The sequence below is a fragment of the Peromyscus leucopus genome, chromosome 1 (assembly GCF_004664715.2).
Source record: "Peromyscus leucopus breed LL Stock chromosome 1, UCI_PerLeu_2.1, whole genome shotgun sequence".
Taxonomy (NCBI): domain Eukaryota; kingdom Metazoa; phylum Chordata; class Mammalia; order Rodentia; family Cricetidae; genus Peromyscus; species Peromyscus leucopus.
Window position 1 is genome coordinate 56,088,151 of NC_051063.1, and position 27,767 is coordinate 56,115,917.

The following is a 27,767-nucleotide window of genomic DNA, read 5'->3' on the forward strand; positions in this document are numbered from 1 at the left end:
ATTCCCGAGGCTTCTCGGTAACTTTCGTCTTCTGAGTAGCCCTTTGAGCATGTGCAGAAGAACCGAGCTCCTCCCAGCACGGTGGCTCGCTGAGTTCCATAGCATTATGTAGCTGAGCCCAGCTTGGTCCCTGTGGTTTTACCAAATTATGTAAAAATAAACTACCTTTTAAACAAAACCAACAATCCAACCAACAACAAAAAAATCCAGAGTCTTAGCCGGGCGTAGCGACGCGCCTTCAATCCTAGCACCAGATCAGCAGAGGCAGGCTGATTTCTGTGAGTTCGAAGTCTACATGGTGAGTTCCAGGATAGAGCTACGTAGTGAGACCCGGTCTTGAAAAACAAAAAACCCCGAAACTAAAAACAGTAGTAATAATAATAATAATAAAACCCCACAAAAATCAAATCATAAACCATGCATGGTAACGAATCTTAAGATACCACATCAACACATCAAAATGAAGCGAGCCTGGGGCTACATGAGACCCTATTTCAACAAAATAATAAACAAATGGGCAGACCGCCTCCACAGTTCAATTCCTATTGTTTTTTTCCCCCGAGACAGGGTTTGTGTAGCCTTGGCTCTCCCGCAACTAGCTCTGTAGACCAGGCTGGCCTGGAACTCAGAATCAGCCTGCCTCTGCCTCCCAGAGCTGGGATTAACGGTATGGGCCACATAGCTGGGCAGTGGTGGCCCACGCCTTTAATCCCAGCATTCATGAGTTTGAAGCCAGCCTTGTCTACAGATCGGAGTTCCAGGACAGGATCCAAAGCTACACAGAGAAACCCCATCTTGAAAAACAAAAAAAGAGGTTATGTGCAACTATGCCTGGCTCACAGCTAGTTTCCTACTTTTCCTCTAGAAAGAGCCTGAGTTGGGGATGAGTTCTGGATTTGATCCTTGAGCACTACTCAAACCAGCTGTGGTAGTCTAATAGCATTTAGGAGGCTGGGGAAGAAAGGTTACTGAGTTCAAACCCAGCCGTGGCTTCAGTTTGATACTTTGAGACTCAAAATAAAAACCAAGTATGCTGGGCGGTGGTGGCGCACGCCTGTAATCCCAGCACTCGGGAGGCAGAGGCAGGCGGATCTCTGTGAGTTCGAGGCCAGCCTGGTCTACAGAGTGAGTTCCAGGAAAGGTGCAAAGCTACAGAGAAACCCTGTCTGGAAAAACCAACCAACCAAACAAACAAAAAACCCCCAAGCCCAAGTACTTGCTTTCAAATCCTAACAGAGTGCCATCCCTAGAACACTGATTCTCATTTACCCTTTCTAATGACCAAGAGGCACTTCACTAGCCTAAAAGTTTCTTCCTACAGCCTCATAAATGAAGAGAGCAGTAACAAGTCTGGGCAAAGTGGTTTTATTTAGAGTGCCAGAATCACATAGGACTTAGGAATTAGCATTGGGGCCCTTCTTCTTGCCAAAGGTGGGCACGACATTGACAAAGCGACGGTTGTACTGCATTCGCCGCTTGGCACGGCCTGTCTTCTTCTTCTTTTTCTCCTGTTTGGCGACCTGGGAAAGGGAAGCGATCATAAGACCCTGGTTGACCTCTCCCATGCCTGGCATCCTTCCCACCAGTACCCCTCCAGGAAGGAGAATGCAAACAGGAAGAAAAGGCCTTGACTTTGCTGCAATAGGAAAAACAAAGTCCAAATATCAATTTTGGCACTCACTCACCTTAGGAGTTTGACCTCTCACTTTTCCAGCACGTGCCAGAGAACCATGAACTTTACCTGTTGGAGTGGGAGAAAGGAAGCAGCTAAGCAACTCACCGCCCTGCCCAGCACAACCCTTACTCTTGAGGCCAACAAGGAATGAGACAACAGTTGCCGAGATTGGAGATGGGGTCACCAGGTTGGTTCCCACTTCAGTCACTGTGGCCAGCTTACTCAGTGCTGAGGCTTGAGGCATACTAACGCAAGGACTCTACATCCTTAGTTAAAATTGTACACATAAAACAAAGACAGGAGCACCCTGAGAACCCAGTAAATCGGATTCTGGTTATTATTGTTCTTTTTTTTTTTTTTTCCTGACAGGGTTTCTCTGTGTAGCCCTGGCTGTCCATGAACTTGCTCTGTACACATGTCCTTAAACTCACAGAGACCTGCCTGCCTGTCTCCCAAGTGCTACCTTGCCACTCTGGATTTTGATTTTAGTAGGGACAACGAGAATCAGTCTGGCTAGACTGCAGTACCATTATGAAATAAAGACCGGCCGGGCGCACGCCTTTAATCCCAGCACTCGGGAGGCATAGGCAGGCGGATCTCTGTGAGTTTGAGGCCAGCCTGGGCTACCAAGTGAGTTCCAGAAAAGATGCAAAGCTACACGGAGACGGAGAAACCCTGTCTCGAAAAACCAAAAAAAAAAAAAAAGAAAAGAAATAAAGACCCTAGAAGACACAAGTGTATTGCCACAGCAGTACGCTGACACATGTTGTAACTACACACATTCCATTAGTTCACGGTGAAAAAAAGCAGTCACCTCCCAGCATGCGGCCAGCTACTTCCAGAGTGGTCAGGGCCTCTACACCACACTGGCCTAGGGTGGCCTCATCCTCCAGCGGCGAGCCAGCCAGAAGCACGACTTGATCTTCCGGGGCAATGCCTTCCAGTGAGGACACATGAGCCTACAATCAAAAAAGAGAAACAATGTCTGGAAGCAAACAAGTTTTCCCTGCGTATCTTGGGATAAAGGAGCACAATTAGGTGGAATAAAAGAGCATTGCACACTTACTTTGATCTGGGCGACCGTTTCTTGGCCGGTCACCTCAAGGGTGTGTAGTTCCTGGGCGCGGACAAAGAGCTGCATGTTGGCGACTGAAAAAAGAAGGGCTTCTTGAGAGACGGGAAGAAGCGTCCCGGAAGACCGAGCAGGGGATGGGAAGCGGGGCAGGAGACTGGCCGTGGCACATGCGGAAGGTCGGGCTCGCCAGGGACCTGACTGAGGTCGGGAGGCGAGGCCGCAGATCACGGGAGGCCCCGTGACCTCCCCGCACCTTCGGAGCCCGCAGATGGCCTGCTCCCGAGCGCTACAGGTCCCGCAGAACCCCGAGGCTTACCTAACCCGCGGACGCCGAAGCTGCCTCCGCGAAGATGGAGTCAAGAAAGAGGAAGAAGCGGGAGCGCGCACGTCCTCACCGCCTGTCGCGTGTTACGTCACTGTTGCGCGACCGCGCGGGTCGCTCGTATTTGTACCGCTCCCCCACCCCCGCCGTCATAGCCTAACGCACTACGCAGGCGTTCTTTCCCTGTGGGCGGGGCGCGCAGGGGGCGGGGCGCGTCCCAGCAGGTTGCGCGCGCAGATGGCGCTCGCTGTTGGTCAATCCAAGATGGCGGCCGCCGTGATCCGAACCTGTCTGCGGGACTGGGGTCGCCGCGTCCGGTGGAGCAACGGGCTGCGGCAGCTGGTGAGAGTTCGGAGCTGAGAGCAAAGGCTGTGTGTGAGCCTCACTGTTACTCATGACAACCCTGAATGCCGCATTCCCTCACGTGGCCTTGGTTTTCCTGTATACGCGGCGTGACACTTGTCTCGAGAGTAGATGCAGGGTGGAGAGGGCAGGTGGCAGAGCCGGGGTAGTCTGGGTTTTGGAATGTGGCTGCCGCATAGCTCGAGTTAGTTAGCACCGAGAGCAGCTGCACGTCCTCGCTCGGTGCCTGGTCGGTTCAAGCACCCTAGTCGGAGCTAAAGAATTTCAAACACCACGTTCAGGAAAAATGCTTAAGAATACTGTATTGATTCGTCTTATGGTTAATTGGCTTTTCAGGAATGTGGACATGTTTGTCATTTGAGTCTTGGAGAAATCTTGGAATTCAGACTGTTGGAACTGCTTTTCCAGTCCCCCCTGGTACCTTACACTCTGGAAGAGTCTGGCGCTTTTCCAGCTTAGGTCTTTTACTTGTGCCGTTCTTTCTGCCTGGTTCGTTGCCTACTAAAGTCCTTCTGTGTTGTGTGAACTAATGGAAGTATGGTTTTTTGTTTTGCCTTAGAGCCAAATCCAGGGTCCTCCTGATAACCCCAGCTTTGTGGAGTCTGTGGATGAATACCAGTTTGTGGAGCGCCTGTTCCCCCCTACCAAAATCCCAGAGCCACCAAAGCATAAACATTATCCCACTCCTAGTGGCTGGCAGCCTCCCAGAGGTGAGCTGAGTGATGGGATAGTTTGAAGTCTGCGAGGAGGAAGGTCCTTTGCCCCAGCTGAGGCTTTGAACTTCCCAGTGGGTTTAGGAGTGCTGTTGAGATGGAGGATTAGTGTTGTCTCCTCCTCCAGGGATGGGCCCAAGAATAGAACCCTATTTTACTGGGGTGAAGTCTTCTCTTGTGGTGAGAAAGAAGACCATGTGTTTGAATTTCTGTCCTTCCAGGCCAGCTGACTGCGTACAATAGAGAATGCAGCTTAGCACAAAGGCAGTCCTGGTTTGAATTTGGTTTTGCCCTTCATTATTGGTGTGATTTTATTAGTCGGTCATTTAACTTCTTCTAACCTCAAATTCAGCAAAATGGGTGTATAATCTGTTCGGCATATAAAGTAAAACCTTTAGTACTGAGTCCATTGTGTGATCATGTTTATAAAATCTCTGGCACCCAACGTGGGGCTCGAACTCACAACCCTGCGATTAAGAGTCCGATGCTCTACCGACTGAGCTAGCGGGGCTGCCTACCAGATGTTTATAAAATCCCATTGCCATTACAAAGTTTAGGCCAGCTGGAGCTCCAGGCTCAAACCAAACAACCAAACCAAAAGAACCCCTTTAACTCCCACCCTCTTTTGTTACGTAAGTTGTCACCCTCACTGGGTCAGTGAGAAAGGAGAGAGTAGTGCAGAGATGGTTTCCCCAAAGATCTAGGGAGATATACTGTAATAAATTGTTTGTGTTTTGTTTGTTTTTGAGACAGGGTTTCTCTGTGTAGCTTTGGCTGTCCTGGAACTTGCTCTGTAGACTAGGCTGGCCTTTAATTCAGAGATCCACCTGTCTCTGCCTCCCTAGTGCTGGGATTAAAGGTGTGGGCCCCAAACTCAGAGATTCACTAGTTTCCCTCTGCTGGGATTAAAGAAATGTGCCACCATATCTGACTTTTATTTTCTTTTTCTGGATAAGGTTTCTCTGTGTAACAGGCTTGGCTGTCCTGGGACTCAATTTGTTGACCAGGCTGGCCTCAAAACTCAGTGATCCCCCTGCCTCTGCCTACCAAATGCTGGAATTAAAGGCGTGTACTGCCACACCTGGCTTCTGACTTTTCTTTTTGAGACAGTGTCTAAGATAGCCCAGACTAGCCTTGAACTACCTATATATTCTAGGCATGAACAGTCATGCCTAGCTCTTCATTTCTTTTTGAGCACTTAAATGGTAGCAGGCCTAGGTGGGGCCTTATAGCACTAAGGTGAAAATTCAGTCCTAACTATAAACTGAAGGACAGAGGAGATGCCCTGACTTGAAGTCTGGAGGTAGTTTTTGTCCAGTAGGATTTAATGTAGCCAGGTGCAGCAAGCCTGAAATCCTTGTACTTGGGAGGTAGAAGCAGAAGGATTAGGAATTCAGGGTCATCCTTAGCTACATGAGTTTGAGGCTAGCCTAGGATTCAGGAGACCTTATCTGTCTCAAAGCAAAAATGAAAACCTTGCCGCAACCCCTTGTGAGGGGAAGGTCCTTGGCTGAGGCCTAGGATAAGCTGGCTTCCTATACCGTACCCCTTTACAGATCCCCCTCCCAACTTGCCCTACTTTGTTCGGCGATCCCGGATGCATAACATCCCGGTCTACAAAGACATCACACATGGCAACCGACAGATGACTGTGATCCGGAAGGTGGAAGGGGACATCTGGGTAAGTGGCTTGGGTCTATTTCTGATCCTTCCAGGGTCGAAGGGGAGGAGCCCTGGGATTAGAAACTGTTGACTGGAGTTATCTTTCCCCAGGCTCTACAGAAGGATGTGGAAGAATTTCTGAGCCCACAGCTGGGAAAGACACCTGTCACCCAGGTTAATGAGGTGACAGGTACACTTCGAATCAAGGGCTACTTTGATGAGCAGCTTAAAGCCTGGCTTCTTGAGAAAGGCTTCTGAGGCCTGATGATCAGTCCATGGCAGTGCCCTCCACAGACTGGCATCCAGAGAGGAAGTGGATTTGGAGTCTCTGGAATGGGATCCAGAGCACAGGGTTCTTAAGTCAGCCATTCTGGAAACAACCCATCAGGGACGTGCATCCTTGGCCTTCTGCAGCCTTTGCTATAAGCCAGACTGGGCTTAGTGGTGAATATGGAAAACAACATAGACAACACAGGACAATGACATGGACTGGAATGGACAAGACAGACAAAAATATCTTAGGTTCTGAGTGCTGTAATAGGTAGGGTTGGGGACATCAGCCTGCTGTCCTGGAATCAGCTATGTTGAGGTTTGAAGACAAGAAAACGAAGGCTTTTCACTCCTGCTGTCCCTTCCCTTATCAGCCACTTGTCCAACTCCACCATTAAACTGGTTAGCAGTGTTCAGATCCTGGCCACCCTGCTTGACTTCAGACCGAAGGTAGAAGAGATACCAACCTCCCAGCACTCAGGTTTTCCACGTGTAAGATGAAAGTGTGTCTAGTTAAATACCTTGGCATCTGCATTCCAGGAGACCATGGACCGTAAGTCTACGGGCTAGGCAAGGGAAAGGATCCCTGCCCTAAGTTACAAGCCCCACCAGTCATTAATGCAAGTTTTTATTTGGCTGTATATACAATTTAAGCTATTAAAATTTGTACAATATTTACAAATTAAATAATCATCTGAAACTGTCTCCAGAAACTCCTGTAACACAAAACCAAAAGGAAGAAAGACAGAAGCAGCTAGGCCTTGGCTCCATGGTCCCTGCCTGGCCCAGAGCCTGTTCTAAACTAGAAAGTCCAGGTACCTAGCCTCACACCTGTTCCTTCTTCCTGGGGTCAAGCATTCAAATCAAAAAGACAAAATTTAAGCCCAAAGCCTCTAGGTACAGAAATCGTTCCAGTCCTGAACTCAAGTCCCACAGGTGGGAGGTGGCCTGCCTCGGGTTCTGGGAGCAGTGGTTCAGGAGCAGCACACACCCTCAGCCAGGCCCACCAGGCAGTGGCTGCTGGGTGAGATGGGAAAGAGCCTGGGGAGGGGCAGGACAGGGTCCCTCGGTGCTGCCCGCCTGTCCCCCACCCCCAGGCACTCCTTTCCCTGAGTTGTGTGGTTGCCAGTAAGACATGGAAATGCCACAGGGCTTGGGGGCACAGCCACCATCACAAGGGGGTTCTGAGAAGATGGGAAGAGGGGGGAGACTGGTCGCAGTCTTGGCAGGGGGAGGGGGAGGTCCTGGTCTGTCTTCAGCCCCTCTGGGTTTGCACACTTGGGAACAGAAGCTAATACTGTTCGGCACTGCAGCATGGCCCCACTCTCAAGCAGGGCTTGGCGGGGCTTCACCTTCTCCCAGGGGTGCAGCCTCTATGTTCAGGGACCCAGCAGAAGACAGCAGAAGTGGTAGAGGAAGGTGAGAACTGAACGACATCCCGTGGCTGCCAGGGCCGTCGGGAACGGATCAACTGGGAACCCAGCCACTTCTCGGCCTCAGAGATCCTGCCACTTCCTTCTCAGCCGGGGGTTACTACTCCCTGATGCAGACAGAGGGAGCTGGCACTTGGTGGCAGGACATATTCCAGAGAGCCACTCGAGAGCAGGGCCAGGTCTGGGCAGTGTCAGTGGGCAACAGGGGACTCCAGCTTTTGCAGGCGACGCCGGCGCAGTTCTGCAGCATCAGGCTCTCCATCCTCGGAAGCTCCTCCGCAGCGCCCACTGACTCAGGAGCTGGACAGAGAAGTCAGAAGTGGAACCCAGAGAATCCTTCATCCTCACCCCTCAGGGTTAATCACACCTACCTGGAGGCTTTTCAGCTTCAGGGACTGGTGGGGAGGGTCCTGGGGATGGGGTAGGGACCTCAGAGCTGGGGACGCTGGTGGAGGGGGCAGCAGACACCACTGGAGAGGCAGTCTCTTCAGTGGGGTTGACGGAAGTAGCTGGCCTGGGGGGCCTGGCAAGAGAAGGGACAAAAGAGGCCTAACCTGGGCATCTCGGGCTGGACAGATTTTCCTTCCAAACCCCACCACCCCCACCACAAGCCTTGCAGGGCAAGCTCTAAGGCAAGCTGTCTTGAATTCTTGTGAGAAGCAGATGTAAGTGAACACATGTGGATTCGAGTCTCAGGTGATTCAGCCCACGGACTGTAAATCACTTGCAGGTAGAGACAGAAACAGCTGACCCATCTCAGGTTCGCTTCAGTCTCCACTTAGAGTTGGGCACCTTAGAGGGGGTTTACTGGGTAAGTTGGAGTGCTCAGCCTTGGACTACAGCTACCTGCCAGCCCTTTGCACATGTCACCTATGACTGAGAATGTGGTTTCTATTCCAATGTAAAGCACGTCTTCAAGCAAGCAAGCGATGATGAGACTAGCACTTGAACCTGGCTTGAAGCGACTTTCTATAATCTGCTCCCTCAGTGTCAGGAGTATGTGAGGTAACGAGCTGTAGCAGCAAGTGTCAGGAATCATTTGAGTTTAGAAAAACGTGAATAACTTTCACAGTCCGCTCACTAGTAAACACTGACTCCACAGCTCTGGATGCACTTCTTGAATGGAGGATGAAAGCACTAGGCATGACCAAGAGCTCCTGGGCATGCCTGGAGATGGGTGGCCTGAGGCAGCAGAATGTATTACAGGGTACAAGGAAGACAAACGTCAAAGCTACAAGGGACCTTCTTTGAGCTCTACTAGAATCTGGCATGCATACCCCAAGGAGGCCAGCACAGTGAGGTACTGGTTGATCTGCAGCATGGCGGCGTCCAGCAGCGTGTGTATGTTGCGCAGACTCTGCAGCCGGGCCTCCAGGTGTTGCCGCTCATGGCCCTCCAGCGCCCGTAGCTCCTCTGGGGTCAGACCGGCAAAGCCCGCGGGGGGCACAGGCATTGGCGGGAAGGCTGGCAGGAGGCAGAGGTCAAGCTGAGCTACCTGGGCCTGACCTCTTTACCCTGAACATCCCAGAGAGTAGCCAACTTACCAAAAGGTGGGGGCAGGGGCATACCCATCCAAGGAGGAGGGAAGGGGAAGCCAGGAGCAGGGCCAGCCTCTGGGCCAGGGGCAGAGCCAGATGCTGGGGCAGGAGCACTGGTACCAGCAGCCGTGGTGGTGGCGGCTGTTCCACTGGGCCGAGAAACAGCTGGCAAAGCACAGGACGAAAGTCAGTCTCTGGGTCTCTGGACGTGACTCTGCCACTCCCAGCTGCCTGAGCATGCAAAAGGCTCACCTGCACTGGTGGACGGAGGAGCTGCAGCCTCTCCTGAGCTTGGGGGAGGTGGGACAGGTGGAAAGGGGCCCATTGGGGGCCACAGTGGGAACATGCCTGGAGGAAAAGGAGGCAGGAGGCCCTGGGGAACTGCAGAGAGAAAATGGTAGTTGAGAGGAGGGAGGAGCTGACAGTTCCCACTCCCAAGCCAGATGTTTGGCTACTGGGAGCTGCCCTCCATTCCTGCGGACCCCTGAGCTTAGCACTGGTCATCTATCTACTCATCTTCTCACCCCTTCCTGCCCAGAATGAGCTTCTGGAGGGCAGACATTTGGGATTCCCAAGCATTGTTGATACCTAGCCCAGGGCAAGTACCTTAAGGCAGGGAAGGTCCTCTGAGGTCAAATGAAGGAAGGACCACTTACAGTTGGGAGGCTGTGGCAGCAGTGGTGGAGGATGAGGCGCAGGGGGTGGTCCTTGGTCAGCAGGCTCAGGGGGTGGTGGTGCCTGGGCTGGCAACGATGCCCGCAGGACATCCATACGGCAGGTCGGACAGGTCTGCTGCCGCTGGAACCAGGAGCGCAGGCAGCTGGGAGTAAGACCAGACAGGGGTGAGCAGGTCCTCGTGAGCCTGTGCCCACGACGCAGGCCCCCCAGACCCTCTCCCACCTGGTATGGAAGATGTGGTTGCAGGGCAGTCTCTTAGCGCCTGTCACCATTTCTTCCCGGCAGATGATACAGACATTATCCATTGCCTGAAGCTCCTCGGGGGTGGCGTCTGGATACCTGGATAAGATGGCAGAGAACATGTCAGGACCAGATCTTGGAGCAAAGGGGTCTAGGACAGCGTTTGGGAGGGTAGCCAGGATAAACCCACTTACAGTGTGTTCATGTTGCGGATGGCCCGGCGAGACATGATGGCATCTGTCACAGCTTTCTTGAACTGCCTAAGGAGACAAGTCAGTGAGTGTAGGAAGACAGATGGGAGAAGTCAGTCCGGGACAGTGAAGGGACAAGGCTGGACTCACCTCATAGCCAGGTACATGGGCCTAATGGCAAAGAGTGGGAAGGTGTGCACCTTGATCATGATGGTCATGAAGGCCATGTACAGCAGGACTTTGATGAAACCTGGGGAGGAAAGGCAGAGCACAGCTGGCCACAGAGCTGGCAGGCACACGGGATGCCAGTGTGGCTCAGGAGAGGCCCAGGCTCCTGTCACCTGTGAACAGCTCCGTGTAGAGCATGTATACAGCCTTATTGTCCCAGGGGTTCTCGCTCTGGAGGTCCACGGAGTGCAGCACATACTTGATGAAGATGGTGAGCACCATGGTCATCAGAATGGCATACTGGAGGGAGGGACACGAGACAAATGTAAGCACCTGCTTCCCCTCCCTCTAGCCAGGCCTAGGCTTCAGTATGGCAGGTACAGTGGCACCAACCCAGGCTTTGGACATAGATGGGGCCCTCCTAGCCTATCACTAAACAATTGGCTCAACCTCTGTTTGCTCATTGGTAAAACGAAGCAACTGTCATCTACAACAACGTAGTTTGGTTGATTATGAGATGTAACTCATGCATACAGTACAAGGCCTGGCATGTGGTAAATACTCGGCAAATGTGAGCTGGAACACGTCTCCTGGGTGATCCACCCAGCAATTTCCTCCTGTCTATCCATAGCCAGCTGTGGCACCAGCCTCCAGGAAGCCTTCCTTGGTAAGGTGCCCAGGTCAGGGGTCCTCTATACCGGCGACCTCTTTTGTGCCCTTCTGCAGTCCCTTACGAGTGCATGAGGGCAGGCAGGACTATGAGGGCTGCTCTCTGGTGGCCAGTACAGGGTGTGTGTGTGTGTGTGTGTGTGTGTGTGTGTGTGTGTGTGTGTGTACACAGCAGGTGCCCAGGAAGCACTTGTAGGATTGCTCACAGCACAAGCAGTACCACCTCAGCTTTGTCCCCCCAAACTCTCAAACAAGTTTTACCTCAAAGCCAAACACCAGCTGCACAGAAGCCCCCCGGGTCAGAATGCTATGATAAGCGTGGCTGACGAAGAGGAAGTCCAGGATACCCAGGAGGAACATAAGAGCTGTGGAGACCCCCAGATGGAGGGAAGTGAGGTTAGCACAGGCCTGACAGGCACTTCCTGCTCTAGGACAGCCCCACCCCCATGGCCATCACGGCCATCGATGCAGCCATCTACTCAGATGTGTACACCAAGTGGAATCAGCCCTCGGGGAACTGCTTTTGCCCAGGCAGAGTGTTGGGGCAACCCAGGCCCAAGGGAAAAGGCAGAGAGCTGAGGGCCCAGGCAGTTGAGAAGCTCTGGAGTGGAACAGGACAGACTATGCAAATTAACTTCTTAAATTATCTTTCCTGTACAGCTGTCCCACAGGGCAGCAAGGCTCTGGGGTACTGCTCACAGGTTTTGACTTTCCCGTTTACTCCTTGGTGGCGTCCCCCCCCTAAGCAGCCCCCCTCTTCACGAGGCCCACTTACAGACAATGCGGCAGTGAAAGAGCCAGGAGATGTTGGGGCTGCGTTCCATCTGAGGCAGAGCAGAGAGGGCCCCGTCAAGATGGTCGGGGTCACCCCATGCCCCAATCCACCAGCATGCCCATCAGCCGCTCCCAACTCACAAAGTCCACACGGTCTTCAGCCAACCAGTGAAAACATTTGAGGAAGAGAAGGAGAGTAAAGAGCGCCACAAAGCGAGGACTGAAGTCATCCCGAAACACAGTGAAGGCCAAACAAGTCTCAGTGACAGCATACCAGGACCGCTCCAAAAGGTGCTGTGGGTGGAGCAGGGGATGATATGGAACCCAGTCATTGTTTGCCCGGCTCTGGACCCTGTCCTTCGGGGCCAACCACATATTACCTCCATCTCCGCCGCCCTCAGCTGCCCAAAGAACACCTTGCCCATCACTTTGCCCAAGAGGAAGACAAGGACAAAGGCCTGGATGTACAGGACCTAAGAGTGGGGAAAAGCCACAGTTTGAGGTCATTTTCTGCTTTCCACTGCTCATCATTCTGACATGTTCCCAAGTCTTATCATAGATTATTCCAAGTTAAGCAGCCAATGGCTACGTCTCCCTACTATGACATGCAGCCCTGCCTCTGCCCCACATAGACTCCTCCTTCCCTCCCTGGACAGTCCTCCCTCACTGAGTCCTGAACTCACTGCCATGCTGGGGCTGGACTTGGTCAGATACACCACAGTGGGGTAGAACTGGTGTTTGAGGTAGTAGGCATGAGCCACCACTGCCCCGGTCAACGCCAGGCTGGCCGCCATCATTACTGCGGTGCGGAACATTGCCCTGGCCCAGAGACCTGCACAAGGAAAATGACATTTGCGATGTCCATATTGTGCAAACCTGGTATAGTCCCTGGTAGCGTCATTGTAGGAGTGAACTCTCACTTCACCCTGACAGCCATGAGATTCAGAACAGCATATACTCCCCATTTCACAACCGAGAAACCAAGACTCATAAGGGTTAAAGGCTCACACTGATGCAAGGCCTGGAACTTGGGTTAGTCTCGTTTAAAAATCTAGGGCTCTTTCCACGCTGCCTGCCAAGCCGCCTCCTCTAGGGAGTCAACGAGGCAAAGCAGCGATGTTGGGAGGAGGGGGGCTCCTACAGCTGACCCTCTGTAGGAGCTGGGACGACAGGCTTTAGAGGCGGGAACGTGGGGCCCGGCTGGGAGAAGGCGAGGCGCAGAGGGCACAGCCCGGGAGGCGGCACGGCCGGTGACAGCTGTGCCAGGGTGGTCAGCGTAGACGCGCGCCCAGCGGGGTACGTCAGTCTGGAACCCTGGCACCCCCTTCCCAGCCCCCCGAGCAGTGTCCACTCCGAGTGCCGGAGAAACGGCCGACCAGCAGGGTGCAGAGGCGGGATCGAGAGCCCCCGGGGTCGCCTCGAAGCCGCACACCTGTGAGCGCTAGGAGTTGCAAACGTCGCAGGCGGGGCCCGGCCTCTAGAACGGTGGCCGCGCTGCCGCCTGAGGTCTACAGCCATCTGACAGGCCGAAAACTGGCGGCGGAACGCAGGGGGGCGGGCTGATCTCAGTGACCCCAAAGGGCATGGTCCTGGTCCCCGACCCCCTACCCCAACCGCAACCTGGACCAGACTTGGGCCCACTCACCAGGAGCCCAGTGCCGCGAGCCCGCTCAATCACCGCGACTGCGGCAGCCGCTCCGGTTAACAACACTCCCCACCCCCTGCGAACCGGAACTTCGGGGGTAAGACACCTCACTTCCGGCGGCGCGGGGCGCGGCGGAGCGGACCGTACCAAGTGCGCTTTGCGCGCAGCGACCTCGCCGGTGCTTCCAGGGCCCATGCGCACGCAGCCGGGACGAGCAAGAGATGTGGCGCGTGGTCGCGACCAAAGAGGTCTGCCGCTACCACACTTGTTAGTCACCGTAGTAGGGTCGCCACTCTAAACCCCGCCAGGACTCCAGCTGTCAAAATGCCTGGAAGATGGGGCATTCGGCGGGCCGTGCCATGTGGAGGGGGGAGAGGAACGAGCAAGAGCCTGGCTTTAGTTCAGACATAAAAGAAATAAAATGTGCCAGCGCCTCATTCCAGGGACAGGTGCGACACGGTAAGAAGTAAAGTGCTTCCTGGGAAAACTGCATGCAGAAAACAGAGGTGTCTTCCTAGGTCACCTCCCCCAACGCAGGTTGGGTAGGAGTGAGTTGGGTCCCGTGGCTACCGCTGATTGGTTGCGATAAAGTTACGCGGACCAATGAGAAAAAGGAAGAAAAAATTCTGGCCTATAGGAAGAGAAGAGCAGGTGAGTGGTTGCTAGGGTCAGTAGGCAGGGTTGCTCTGGGCTCTGTCCTACCGCCAACGGAGAAAGCGCGGTTCAGAGGCAGGGGGATCCCTATCCTGCCTCGGGGAACGCTTCCCGCGCCCACAAAGGGAGCAGCTCTCAGGTGTGGCCGGGCTGACACGAAGCAGAGCTCCAGTTCTTTCGAGGTTTGGCTGGAGACTTCTGTGCCGAGAGGTTGACTTCAGTACCCCAAGCGCTCCGTCAGCGTGCCTGCTCGTTCGTTCCTGGGTGGTAGCCGTCGCTGTTTTCGTTTGTTAGGGCTCAGGCAATCACTACAGTCGCCAACAGAATGGAGACCTAAAGCGTCTACCTTGTGCCCTGAATTTTTTTCTTGCCGGCCCATAAAACCGTTCGTTACCTAAGTTTGTCAGCTAGGGGGTGCTCCTCCCGCTTTTTAAGGCGGACTCACTGCAGATTCAGAGTCCTAACGTCCTAGGAGTCTTTCGGATCCGTCTGCCCCTGAGCCCCAGAGCTCTTGGTCTCAGTCATCTTCCCTACTGTCCGCTTACCTTACCACGGTGGTTCTCAGCCTTCCTAATGTTACGACCCTTTAATACAGTTCCTCATGTTGTGGTGACCCCAACCATAACATGATTTCAGTGCTGCTTCATAACTATAATTTTGCTGTTATGAATTATAATATTTAATATGCGATGCATCATAAAGGTCTCGACCCACAAGTTGAGAACCTCTGACTGGTTCAATTTGTAACAAGTCCTAAATTAGCTCTCTATGCCCTCCCCAATAAGCTTTCTATGACCTTCTGCTGGCTACCCCAATCTAGAGACTCAGCCTTCCCATTCTTCTATTCTCTTTTCTTTCTTTCTTCCTCCCTCCCTTCCTTCCTTCCTTTCTATTTCTTCCTTCCTTTCTTCCTCCCTTCCTTTCTTTCCTTTTTTTTTTTTCCCCGAGACAGAGTTCTCTGTGTAGCCCTGGCTGGTTCGATTCAGTTTTGGAAATAGTTTAGTGGAGCGGAGAGCACAGTGGCCAACGCCTGTAATCCCAGATGTTGGGAGGCTGAGGCAGGAAGATGACTAAATTGGAGGCCAGCCTGGGTCTATAGAGTGAGAGCCTATCTCAGAAACAAATGAGGGCCATCGGATGGCTTGAGTGTTAAGACAATTGCTGCCTATTGTCTGGAGTCCAGTCCCCAGGGACCCGTACAGTGGAGGGAGAGAACTCTGACCTCTACAACCCTTTTAAACTATTTGCTGCTTGAGTTTATCAGCTAGGGGCGCGCTTCCCATGTGTATGAGCAAACGCACACATAAATAGAATTTTAAAACAGTGCCAGGCGACGCAGTACAGCCTGGAATTCCAACTCCCCTTAGAAGCTGAAGCAGGGCAATCAAACCTTCAAGGCCTGCCTGGGCAACATAATATTAGTGAATTACCTAAACACTGGGAGGTAAGAAATGCTACTGGCCGGGCAGTGGCAGCACACACCGTTAATCCCAGCACTCAGGAGGTAGAAGCAGGTGGATCTCTGAGTTGAAGTCCAGTCTGGGCTACAGAGCCAGATCCAGGACAGCCTGGGCTACACAGAGAAACCCTGTTACAAAAAAACAAAAGGAGGAAAGAAAGACTACCAGGGAGCTGGGAAGAAGATCCGGCAAGTAAAATGTGCATGCCATGCAAGCTTGAGGACCTGAGTTCAGATCCTTAGAACCGATGTAAAAAGCAGGCTGTAGTCACAAGCCTGGAGTCCTTGTACTGTGGGAAGACAGGCAGGATCTCTGGGTTTACTGGGTGCCGGCCTTGCCCCGGGTTCAAGACAGATCTCAAGAGAATGAGTTGGAGAGTGAGAGTGTAAGACACCCGATGTTCTCCCCTGGCCTCCGTGTGCTCACATGGACACGTGCACTTATACTGCACAAATAAAACTAAAGAAAAGTGAAAGGGGGTATCAGGGTGGGGGGTGTGGTAATGAGCGAGGAAGGTAGGCTAAGCTTCATTGAGGAGGTAAGACTTGAGGAAAGACCTGCAAACCCAGAGGATGTCCGGGTAGAGCTCCAGGTGCAGGTACAGAGATTCTGATTTGTGGAAGGCGGCAGGTGTGGCTAGAGAGGAGCTCGTGAAGAGTGGGTAACAGATGAGGGGCTGGTCCAGGGTCAGGTCTCGGTGGACATCATGGGCCTTTATTCTGAGTAGCATGAGGACCCACTGGAGGGTGTCAGGGGTAAGACATTTTGACATGTTTTTTTTGGGGGGGGGGGGGGGGGAGGGAGATTCTGAGACAGGTTTTCCCTGTGTAACAGTCCTGGCTGTCCTGGAACTCACTCTGTAGACCAGGCTGGCCTTGAACTCATGAGATCCACCTGCCTCTGCCTCCCAAGTGCTGGGGTTAAAGGCATGCGCCACCACTGCCCGGCTTGACTTAGGTTTAAAGGGATCTCTCCAGAGCCTGTGTTGGAATAGAGCATGGTGGGGTGGCAGGCAAGAGTGGGAGCCATTAGGAGGTTTTGCAGTCATTAGGCGAGAGAGGAAGTCCTTTTACCTCAGCATGTGTAGGCTCACATTTTCTTTGCCATCTTCTCCACCACTGCCCTAATACAGACCATCATCTCCTCGTGCCCGGCCAGATGGAGCAGTCTCGTCCCTGTCCTTGGTTTGTTGTACTTGTACTACCTCTCCTGGGGCGATGCACGGGGTGCCTGCCCATCCCAGATGGGGCAGCAACAGAGCAAAGAAATGATTCCTACCCAGTCCGGTTTGAACCAGAGTTTATTGAGGTTAATTACGGGAGCACAGGTGGGGTATGACTGGAGCCCAGGCAGCTCCATCACTGAAAAGCCCACCCAGCATGGGTGGTAGCCCTCAAAAGCTGCAGCCCAGGAGCTGAGATGCCGAAATTGTCTGTGAACTTCAAACTAGCTTACACAGACCCTGAGCTCAAAACGGGAACCATAGTGGTTTTTGTTTTTTAGTTTTGTTTTGTTTTGTTTTAAATAGCAACAAATAGATTTCTGAGTAAAGAATAATACCAGTGCTGAAGGGCATGTCAGGTGGCTCAGTGGTTAAGAGCACTCACTGCATCTGCAGGAGACCAGAGTTCAGATTGCAACACCCACAGCGTGGCTCACAACCACCCATAACTACAGTTCTAGGAGATCCAATGCCCTTTTTCTGGCCCCTAAGGGCATCGTGCATGTATGTAGTATACACCCACACACACAGGCACACATGCACTCGCACAGGCAAAACATCCACACAGGTAAAATGAGTGTGTGTGTGTGTGTGTGTGTGTGTGTGTGTGTGTGTGTGTGTGTTTTCAAGACAAGGTCTCACTATGTAGCTCTGGTTGGTGTGGAACAAGATCTGTAAACCAAGCTGGTCTCAGACTCAGATCGGCCTGCCTCTGCTTCCCAGGTATTGAGATTAAAAGCATGTGCCACCATGCCTGGCAAAAAATAAATATTTTTTTTAAAGGTAAAAATGTGCTAGGTAGTGGAGGCAGATGCAGGTAGATCTCCAGGAGTTCGAGGCCATTCTGGTCTACAGAGCAAGTTCCAGGACAGCCAGGGCTATATAGAGAAACCCTATCTGGAAAAACCAAAGCCAAAACCAAACAGTAAGAATGTAAGGTAATCACACAGACAACAATCCTAAATATTCACTGAAAAACAGAACTTGGGATTGGAGATTTGGCTCAGTGGTAGAGCACTTGCTAGCAAGTGCGCCTGGGTTCAGTCCTCAGCTCTGGAAAAAAAAGAAGAAGAAAAAAAAAAAGAAGAAGAAGAAAAAGAAAAACAGAACTTCAAACTCACAAAAGCAAAATGTGACTGAACTTCCAGGTAAAACATAACAATCTTATATAAGTGATTTAATATAAAAAAAACAATCAGAAAACATAGAAATAGAGGCTATATATATATGATCCTGATGACTGTGCTTATAATAAATTTCGTTTTCTCATTATTGATGGATAAAACATGAATATGAAAAGTGACAGCTGATCAGCTCTAATAGGTGTGACAGTTGATTGCTTATAGTTTGGGAGGTCCTAGGAACGTGGGACTCATGCTTGGTAGCTAGCACACCATTGACTATTCTATACTCAGTGCCCCGAACCGACGATACTAGCTGTGTACATCTATATAGTTTATTCATATCTTTAATGTGTACAATAGATCATCTTTATTAGTTTCGTGCTTTGGTAGGTTTGTTTTATCTGCCTGTATGCGTGCCATCTTTTGGTTGGTTGGTTGGAACAAGTTTTCACTCTGTGGCCCAGCCTGGAACTTTCTCTGTAGCTCAGTCTGCCCTTGACTTGCAGAATCCCCTTAACTCAGTTTCTTTCTTCAGCTACAACACAGGCCAGAGTACAAGGTGTACATTCTGTTTTCCTTAAGTGCATGTGGGACATTTACCGAGATAAACCATATTCTGCACAGAAAATGACTTAATGTATTACATTTATAACTCCCAGCACTTGGGTGGCTGAGGCAGGCAGATCTCTGTGAGGTCAAGGCCAGCCTGGCCTACATAGTGATTTCACAGACAGCCAGTGAGGCCTTGTCTCAAAAGAAAAGGAAGGAAGGAAGGGGAAGGAAGGAAGGAAGGAAGGAGAGGGAGAGAGGAGGGAAGGAGGGAAGGAGAGAGGGAGGGAGAAAGAAAAATTAAGGAAATAAATGGATCCTTTGAGAATATTAATATAATCAATAAATCCTACCTAGGATTGATCAGGAAAAGAGACAAAAGACAACTTACCAGTATCAGAACAGATGGGTTTTTTTCCTTGTATTTTTTTGAGACAGGGTTTCTATGTGCAGCCTTGGCTATCCTGGAATTCACTCTGTAGAGCAGACTGGCATTGACCTCGCAGAGAACTGCCTGCCTCTGCTTCTGAGTGCTGGGATTAAAGGTGTGTGTCACCACCACCTGGCCTAGGTGCTTATTTTATAGCCGAGGCTGACCTATAACTAATATGTAGCCTAGCATCAAATTGGCATCAGATTGGAACAGCTCTGACTGTAATTCCTGCACTAGGAAGGCAAAGGCAGAATGATCTCTGAGTTCAAGTTCAGGGCCACATAGTGAGCTCCTGGCCAGCCTGAAATGCAGTGTGAAGCCCTGTTTCAACTGCCCTCTCCTCTTCCTCACACCTCCCCCCCAAAAAAAAAAAACCCATAACAATGATCAACTTTAAATTAAACTCTTTTGCTATTCAAAAAAAAATTTTATAGGGGCCAGGGGGATGGCTCTGTAAGGCAAGTATTTGTCATACAAGCATTCAAATCTTGTTCAGATCTGCAGCTTGTCTGCCTGTGATCACAGCTCTGGGTAGGAAGAGACAGGAAGATTAGGAGTTCAGGGCAAGCCTGAGCTACCTGGGCTCCTAACAAAACAAAAGCTAGTGGTGGATGTGGCTCAGTAGAATGCTTATCGAGTGTACATGCAGCCCTGAATTCAAGCTCTGCTTCATAAACCAGGTGTGATGGTGCATAATAATAGCCCCTTCATTAGGGTGGCGGAGGCAGGAGAATCAGACCGTCAGGGTCAGGCTGAGCTAGCTACATGAGACTTTCTCTCTTAGTTGCTCTTTTCAAGACAGTTTCTCTGTGTAGCCATGTAGCCCTGTGAGATGTGTCACTGTGACTGGTTTAATAAAGAGCTGAGCCGGGCGGTGGTGGCGCACGCCTTTAATCCAGCACTGGAGCAAGGAGGCGGATCTCTGTGAGTTCGAGCCAGCTGTCTAAAGTGAGTTCCAGGAAAGGCGCAAAGCTACACAAAGAAACCCTGTCTCGAAAAACCAAAAAAAAAAAAAAAAATAAAGAGCTGAATGGCCAATAGCTGGGCAGGAAGAGTTTAGGCTGGACACTTCTAGGAGGCAGAGAGGTCTTGGGGAAAGAAAGGCAGAGTTGCCAGCCGGATGGGATGTGGAGGAAACAGGACATGCTAGAGGAGAAGTAAACACCACGAGCCACAGGACAGCATGTAGATTAATAGGAATAGGTTAATTTAAGTTATAAGGGCTAATTAGAAACAAGCTTAAGCCAAGGCCGAGCTTTCATAATTAATGATAAGTCTCTGTGTCATGATTTGGGGGCTGGCAGTCCAAAAAAAGGCTGCTACATTTAATTTTTATTGTGATTAAACACTATGACCAAAAGCAAAAGGGTTTATTTGGCTTACATGTCCTCATCACAGTCCATAATGACAAGAAGTCAGAGCAAGAACCTGAAGCAGTGGCCATGAAGGAGTGCTGTCAACTAGAGCCTTCCAGGCTTATGTTCAGCTACATTTCTCACACCTTCTGGACCCACGTGCCCAAAGGTGGTGCTGCCCATGGTGGGCTCTCACATCAGTCCTCACTCCAGAAAATGCCTCTAGCTGGGAGCACATCTTTGATCCAGCACTCGGGAGGCCAAGTAAGGTGGATCTCTTTGGGTTTGAGGTCAGCAGAGCCAGGAAAATCTTTAAGCTTGTGGGTCAGCTAGCCAGAATAGTTACCACGGCAGAAACAGCGAGACCCTGTCTCAATAAGGTGGAAAGAGAGAGCTCACTCCCCAAAGTTATCCACTAAACTTCCCACATTTGTTGTGGCACAAAAGCACCTGTGTGTGCCCACCCCATACACACACACACTAAGAAGTATTTATCTTTTTAAATGTATGTGTCTGTGTGTGTGCCTGTGTGTATTTATGTGTGCAGGTGCCCAAAGAGTTCAGAGGTGTTAGATCCCATGGAGCTGGAGTCACAGCTAATTGTGAGCCATCTGATATGGATGCTGGGACCTGAACTCCAGTCCTTTAGAAAAGCAGTATGAGCTCTTAACTGAAGGACCATTTCTCCAGCCCAATAAAAAGGGGGAAAAATAAGTTTTAAAAACAAAGGATTGACTGGGCGGTGGTAACACACACCTTTAATCCTAGCACTCAGGAGGCAGAGCCAGGCGGATCTCTGTGAGTTTGAGGCCAGCCTGGTCTACAGACTGAGATCCAGGACAGGCACCAAAACTGCACAGAGAAACCCTGTTTCGAAAAACAAAAAACAAAACAAAAACCCACAAAGGATTGTTAGCCAGGCCATGGTGGCATACGCCTTTAATCCCAGCACTTGGGAGGCAAAGGCAGGCTGATCTCTGGGTTTAGGCCAGCCTGATCTACAAAGCAAGTTCCATGACAACCAGAGCTGTTACATCGAGAAACCCTGTCTCTTAAAAAAAAAAAAAAAAAAAGGATTGTTGACATAATCCACCATATGCTTAAGATAGTTTGTTTTATGACAATCATCTGACTTGTCTCCCTTGGCCAGTCCCTGATCCTGGGGGCTGGGCAGATGGGTGTGTAGGGGGTGTGAATGGATATTTGGATAGACAGCAAGTGGATAATGAAATAAATTGCCTGGAGTCTAACATAATCAGGAACTAGAGGTCAGTAGCTTTCTGTAGATGAGGAGAATGTCTGCTAGGATTGTTAGAATTTCCTGGGCAGGGGTCCTGCCAGATCTTCTAGAGCTACTTGGAGTTGCAAGTCACAGGAGGAGCACATGCAGCTGTTCTAGGGAAGACAAGAACTAAACTGAATGTGGTGTAATCTCAACACTCAGGAGCCAGAAACAGAAAGATCCAGAGTCTGAGGCTAGCCTGGGCTACATAGCAAGATCCTGTCCCAAACAAACAACAAAACCACATGCTTAAATAAACATCATTGGCAATGCAAGATCTGGAGCCTCCATAGTACAGAGCCTCCAGAGAAAGTCACACTGGATCGGCCAGAACCAATCCCCCAGCAGTTCCAGGGTGTCTCACCTAACTGAAATTGGATGAGATGTAGAAGTCAGGGTTTTAACCTCTCCAGCTCTCCAGGACAGAAGCTAGGAGGGGCTGGGACACAGAGAGCAACAGCTCTCACCTTTTAAAAGGGTTCCTGTGAGGAGGAGAGAAAGATAAGAAACTTAGATATCGAAGAGGAGAAAGACAGAAACACAGGATAGCTTCAGAAGGACCTGGATCAAAACCCAATGGTTCTAGGCATTTATTCAAAAGGGCTTTTTATAACAATGCCAAGGGGTGAGGCAAAAGACCTCTCCCTTCCTATATCGAAGCATACCACACAGCCAAGTGCAGACCCTTCCGAAAACCTGGTAACCACATCTGTGGTCAAATCATCCCCTTATGCAGCTCTGCTGGGTAAAGCAAGCTCAGATTCTTGGACCCCAGGTAAGTTCTTACTAGGAAACCTCTGTGAGTCTCTACTCCCCCTTCTTAATATATATTAAAGGGCCCTCAGACCCCTCAGATAGACTGTGCCTGCTTTAGGTCGTCCTTCTGTAATCAGCCTTACCCATCCTTGAGATGTTCTTTTCAGAAGGGTACTCCGTCTTAGGTTGGCAACTAGCAAGAAAGACTTTACCCATTCCTGGCTACCAGCCTCTGGCAGGGGGAAGTATAGAGCTTAACTCAACTCTGACTCAGGTCCCTACTAAGAGCTTACAGGTAGTTGGAACAACCACAGCAATCCCTATGGCTGCCACACCCCCCAGGTAAGGAGTAGAGGATAACCAAGATGGAATGTCCTTTTTGGATGGGTCTAAGATGTCTGTAACAGCCTTAGTGCCAAGCCCTCTTTAAAATCAATAAACTTTTTTTTTTTTTTTTTTTTTTTTTTTTTTTTTTTTTTTTTTTTTTGAGACAGGGTTTCTCTGTGTAGCTTTGTGCCTTTCCTGGAACTCACTTGGTAGCCCAGGCTGGCCTCGAACTCACAGAGATCCGCCTGGCTCTGCCTCCCGAGTGCTGGGATTAAAGGCGTGCGCCACCAATGCCCGGCCTTAAAATCAATAAACTCTTGATGCAACCATATCAAATAAATCAATTAACTCCTGATGCAATTGCATCAAAATTAATGACTCCCTTAGCTTCACAAACATGGTTCATTAATATCAACATAATTCTAGTATAAATATTACTATATATTTAGAACTAGCATGAATAAAACTATATATATTTACAGTTTTTTTTTTTTTTTTTGGTTTTTTTGAGACAGGGTTTCTCTGTGTAGCTTTGTGCCTTTTATGGACCTCACTTGGTAACCCAGGCTGGCCTTGAACTCACAGAGATCCGCCTGCCTCTGCCTCCCAAGTGCTGGAATTAAAGGCGTGTGCCACCACCACCTGGCCTTTTTTTTCTTTCAAGACAGGGTTTCTCTGTGTAGTTTTGGTGCCTGTCCTGCATCTTGCTCTATAGACCAGGTAGGCCTTTAAGTCACAGAGATCTGCCTGGCTCTGCCTCCAGAGTGGTGGAATTAAAGGCATGCACCACTGCCCCCTGACTATATTTACAATTCTTACAAACTTACAATCTCTATAGGACTATTTACACTTTACAGACTTTAGCAAACATTCAAAAGAGATCTCTTAACAGAACTATTTACATTTTCTTCCAACAAGACAGAGGGTACGTGAATCATGAGTCACCACAGTTAAGATTGTAGGTGAATTCAAAACTATTCCATTTCTGATGTTCAAAGTTCAAAAAAGTCAGTTCTAATAACAGTCTTAATGTTCCCCTGAAAGTTTGAAATCAGAGCCTAATTCATCAGCAGCTCTGAAGTCTTTTTATCCAGTTCCTTGGGCTGTGGATAAACAATGGAGGTGATGCTGATGCCCCCCCCAAATCACCTTCCCTCCCAGCTGTCCCAGAGCTAGTCAAGGCACACCACCATGGTGGAAGTGCGCCCAGCAACAGGTCACTAGCCAGTGGGTGGTCCCTTTACCCAAATTCATTGCGGCTCCCCTCAATGCAACAATTCAACTAAGTTCAAACAAACAGCTCTGAAGTTTCCTCTCAGCCACAGAGGCACTTTCAGTTAGCTTTCCCTAAGCAAAAACTGCTCCAGGGTAACAGCTGCTAGCTGGCTGGAGAAGAGTCCTTTCAAAAGAGACTTTCTTACAGCCAGCAAACAGAAACCGCGTGGCTTTAGCTGCTAGCTCTGTTCAGGCTTTTACAATTCCAGTGCTGAGGCCCAAGCACTCACCCCAGGCTCTCAAGGTTCTACCCTCTGCTATGAGTCATGGCTCTCAAGCAGCCCTGGCTCCTGGAGGTTTTTGCACCAGGACAATTATGCATGTCTTGGCTATTCTGATAGATGACCTCCCAGGTGAGTCTAATTCCGCCTACAGAAGGAAGGTGAGTACCCTTCTGAGAAGGAGAGACCTGAAGAGCTTCCAGTTTTTTTGAGAAAGAAAAATGACTTAGTTTTTCCAAGCACCTTCAGTTCCTCCCTTGTCTCATCCCAAGATTTCTGGCCAAGAGGGTAGTGACCCTGGTTGAACAATGTTGTAAAGGTGTTCTCATCTAGTGGCCGCTCTGGCAGAGCTCAGGGTTCTGTTCTGTCTGTATCCACCTTGGAAAATTCTCCCCTGCTGCTCAGAACTTAGATTTAAGCTGTCCCAAATTAATGCCCACAGGTCAAAAGCTTCCATAGGAATCTTTTCTGGCACATTTCCTCATAATATTGTTGCGTTTTGATTCCAATTCTCCCCCAGGAGTCTGCATCCAGAGTCCCATAGTCCAAAAACTGAAGACACAGCTCCTCTCCGAACTCCAAGAACCTCTGCACTTGTTGCAATTCTACCTTAACTCCCCCAGTTTTCAGACTTTCTTTTTTTTTTTTTTTTTTTTTTTTTGGTTTTTCGAGACAGGGTTTCTCTGTGTAGCTTTGCGCCTTTCCTGGAGCTCACTTGGTAGCCCAGGCTGGCCTCGAACTCACAGAGATCCGCCTGGCTCTGCCTCCCGAGTGCTGGGATTAAAGGCGTGCGCCACCAACGCCCGGCCCCAGACTTTCTACAAGTGAATATACAAACATCTGCTTACTATTTCCCTGCCCCATTTCGGCTTTTCTTTCTCAGACTGCTAAATCCACAGTAGCTGCTTGTTCCTGGATGCTGTTTTCAGGTCCAGCACTAGGGAAATTCTACTCTTACCCTAAATTCCTTCCTGTTAAGTCTATACAATATCCGTATACCTAGCAATATATATATATATTGGTTTTTCGAGACAGGGTTTCTCTGTGTAGTTTTGTGCCTTTCCTGGAACTCACTCTGTAGACCAGGCTGGCCTCGAACTCACAGAGATCCACCTGCCTCTGCCTCCCAAGTGCTGGGATTAAAGGTGTGCGCCACCACCGCCTGGCAAGATATTTTTTTTTAAGATTTATTTATTATGTATACAGTGTTTTGCCTACATGCATGCCTGCAGGCCAGAAGAGGGCAGCAGATCTCATTATAGGTGGTTGTGAGCTGCTATATGGTTGCTGGGAATTGAACTCATGACCTCTGGAAGAGCAGATGGTGCTCTTAACCTCTGAGCCATCTCTCCAGCCCCACCTAGCCCTATATTTTTTTACCTAGTTTTATAGATAGAAATTGAGAGAGAGAGAGAGACACTAAACAGAGAGAGATACTAGCTGCAGCCTAACTTTTCTATATACAGATTTTGCTCCCAAAGAATAAAATACCACCGACTTAACCTTAATACAAAACTGGACATGTCCAGCTGCTTCCATGGCGCTTCCTCCCCCACCTACTTCCTCTGCACCCAAGTCCCTAGTTCTGGTGACATCTGTGGGAGGCCAGCTCCCACCTTTTAAAGGGTTCCTGTGAGGAGGAGAGAGGAATAAGAAACTTTTAGATAGAAAGATAGCAGAGAGGAGACAGACAGAAACACAGGATAGCTTCAGGAGGACCTGGATCAAAACCCAATGGTCTTAGGCATTTATTCAAAAGGGCTTTTTATAACAATGCAAAGGGGCAGGGCAAAAGACCTCCCTCTTGCTAGATCAAAGCACCCTGCACAGCCAAGTGCAGACCCTTCCAAACACCTGGTAACCATGCCCGTGGTCAAATCATCCCCTTATGCAGCCCTGCTGGGTAAAGCAAGCTCAGATTCTCAGACCCTGTTTGCGTTCTCACTAGGAAACCTCTGTGGTCTCTACACAACTGACTTTTCCATGTTGCTCTAACAGAGGCTTCTGTGACTGGCCATGTGGAGATCTGCATGGCCTGCTTCTAGTGTCCCCTGTCCCTAGCCATGCTCTTTGTATCATGGTCAAACATGGTCTACTTTGTCCACATCCCCAAACTCCACTTCCCTTTCAGTCTGATTGACTTCTCTGAGCCACTCCCTATCCAGAGTGCAGTAGCTGGCCTGCCTTCTCCCATTGGTCTGGGAAACCCTTCATGTACAGCCACAGGCATTTCCAGCATCAGGCTTGAACTCCACAGAATGAGTCCATGTGCTCGGCATTTGACCCAGTGCAAACACAGGCCTGTATGACCAGAAGAATCACTTCTGTGTGTGACCTCCCAAGGGCAGAGCTCAGAACAATAAAAAACCTCTTCTACTTGCTGTACACAGACGGGTCGCAGACTGGCGTCTTGTGCTCAGGCTGTGTGCCGGGCACAGTTTTAATCCTCATGCCAATCTCATGACCAGGCACCATCATTAGGCCTGTTTCATAGGTCAGGAAACTAAGGCATGGAGATTAAGCAATTTGCTCAGGTTTGCCCAGCTGCCAGGGAAAGGGGCAAGACTCAGTGGCACAGCACTTGCCTAGCAAGTGTAAGACCCCGGATTCCATCCCCAGCATCACAAAGGAAGTAACAATAAAGCTGAGAGTGGGGACTAGAGAGATGGCCCCTCCATGAAGGGCATTCGGCTGCTCTCCCAGAAGACCTGGGTTTGGCTCCTGCACACATAGAATGCCTTACAACTATCCATAACTCTAGTTCCAGAACTGCCCTCTTCTGACCTCCAAAAGCACCAGGCATGTCCACAGAGCGCAAATATCCATACGGGCAAAATATTGATACCCAAACAAGATAAATAAATAATTTTAGAGCCTCAAAATATAAATGTAAGGGTTGTGGATATAGCTGAATTGATGGAGGGCTTTCCTAGCACACATACATTCCCAGCATAGTATAAACCAGGTGTAGTGTGATGGTACATACTAGTAATCCCAGCACCCAGGAAGTGGAACCAAGAGAATCAGCAGTTCAAAGTCATCCTCGGATACAAAGAAAGCTCAATGCCAATCTGTGTTAATTGAGACCCTGTCTCAAAAAAAAAAAAAAAAAAAAAAAAAAGAAGCCCAAGAAATAGCTTAGTGACAGGCGGTGGTGGCACAGGCCTTTAATCCCAGCACTCGGGAGACAGAGGGAGGGGGAATCTCTGTGAGTTTGAGGCCAGCCTGGTCTACAGAGTGAGTTCCAGGACAGCCAGAGCTGTTTCACAGAGAGAACCTGTCTTAAATACCCCCCCCCCCCCCCCCCCCCCGAAAAATAGCTTAGTAAATAAAGGCATTTGCCACCAAGGCTGAGAAGCTTTTTGATTCTTGGGACCCACATGGTGGAAGGAGAGAACTCACTCCCACAAGTTATCCTCTGCCCTCCCCGTGACACACACACACACACACACACACACAAAATAAATAAACACATAACAAAGATAAAAGCACAGCACCAGTGAGAAGCCCGGCAGGTTAAGGTGCTTGCCGGCAGGCCGACTCAGGTGGAAGGAGAGAACCCATTCCTGCAAGTTGTCCTCTGACCTCCTTGTGTGCTAGGGCAGCCCAGGCCCTCCACGTTCATGCACAGGTATGCACACACAAACAAACAGATAAAATGTAATCAAAACAAAGCAAATAAAAACACAATAA

General features: G+C 50.0%; 3 protein-coding genes across 3 annotated transcripts; 1 reads left to right on the forward strand and 2 right to left on the reverse strand.

Annotated features, from left to right (window-relative positions):
• Positions 1-1,349: 1,349 nt before the first annotated feature.
• Fau (FAU ubiquitin like and ribosomal protein S30 fusion) lies at positions 1,350-3,177 on the reverse strand. Its single transcript, XM_028855889.2, has 5 exons — positions 3,067-3,177; positions 2,742-2,824; positions 2,490-2,634; positions 1,686-1,741; positions 1,350-1,520 (listed from the first exon to the last, which is right to left on the reverse strand). Exons 2-5 carry the CDS (start codon positions 2,814-2,816, stop codon positions 1,395-1,397), a joined length of 402 nt encoding a protein of 133 aa, XP_028711722.1. The 5' UTR covers positions 2,817-2,824; positions 3,067-3,177; the 3' UTR covers positions 1,350-1,394.
• A 106-nt stretch (positions 3,178-3,283) lies between these two features.
• On the forward strand, positions 3,284-6,784 carry Mrpl49 (mitochondrial ribosomal protein L49). Its single transcript, XM_028855888.2, has 4 exons — positions 3,284-3,414; positions 3,995-4,145; positions 5,705-5,829; positions 5,922-6,784. Exons 1-4 carry the CDS (start codon positions 3,310-3,312, stop codon positions 6,066-6,068), a joined length of 528 nt encoding a protein of 175 aa, XP_028711721.1. The 5' UTR covers positions 3,284-3,309; the 3' UTR covers positions 6,069-6,784.
• An 824-nt stretch (positions 6,785-7,608) lies between these two features.
• On the reverse strand, positions 7,609-13,504 carry Syvn1 (synoviolin 1). Its single transcript, XM_028855887.2, is given in 17 exon segments — positions 7,609-7,778; positions 7,781-7,813; positions 7,885-8,036; positions 8,791-8,977; positions 9,058-9,216; positions 9,304-9,432; positions 9,708-9,871; positions 9,952-10,068; positions 10,164-10,229; positions 10,311-10,410; positions 10,502-10,628; positions 11,259-11,362; positions 11,773-11,821; positions 11,913-12,065; positions 12,152-12,244; positions 12,455-12,603; positions 13,417-13,504. Coding segments are annotated over 16 exon segments (1,839 nt in total). The 5' UTR covers positions 12,587-12,603; positions 13,417-13,504; the 3' UTR covers positions 7,609-7,704.
• Positions 13,505-27,767: the final 14,263 nt, after the last annotated feature.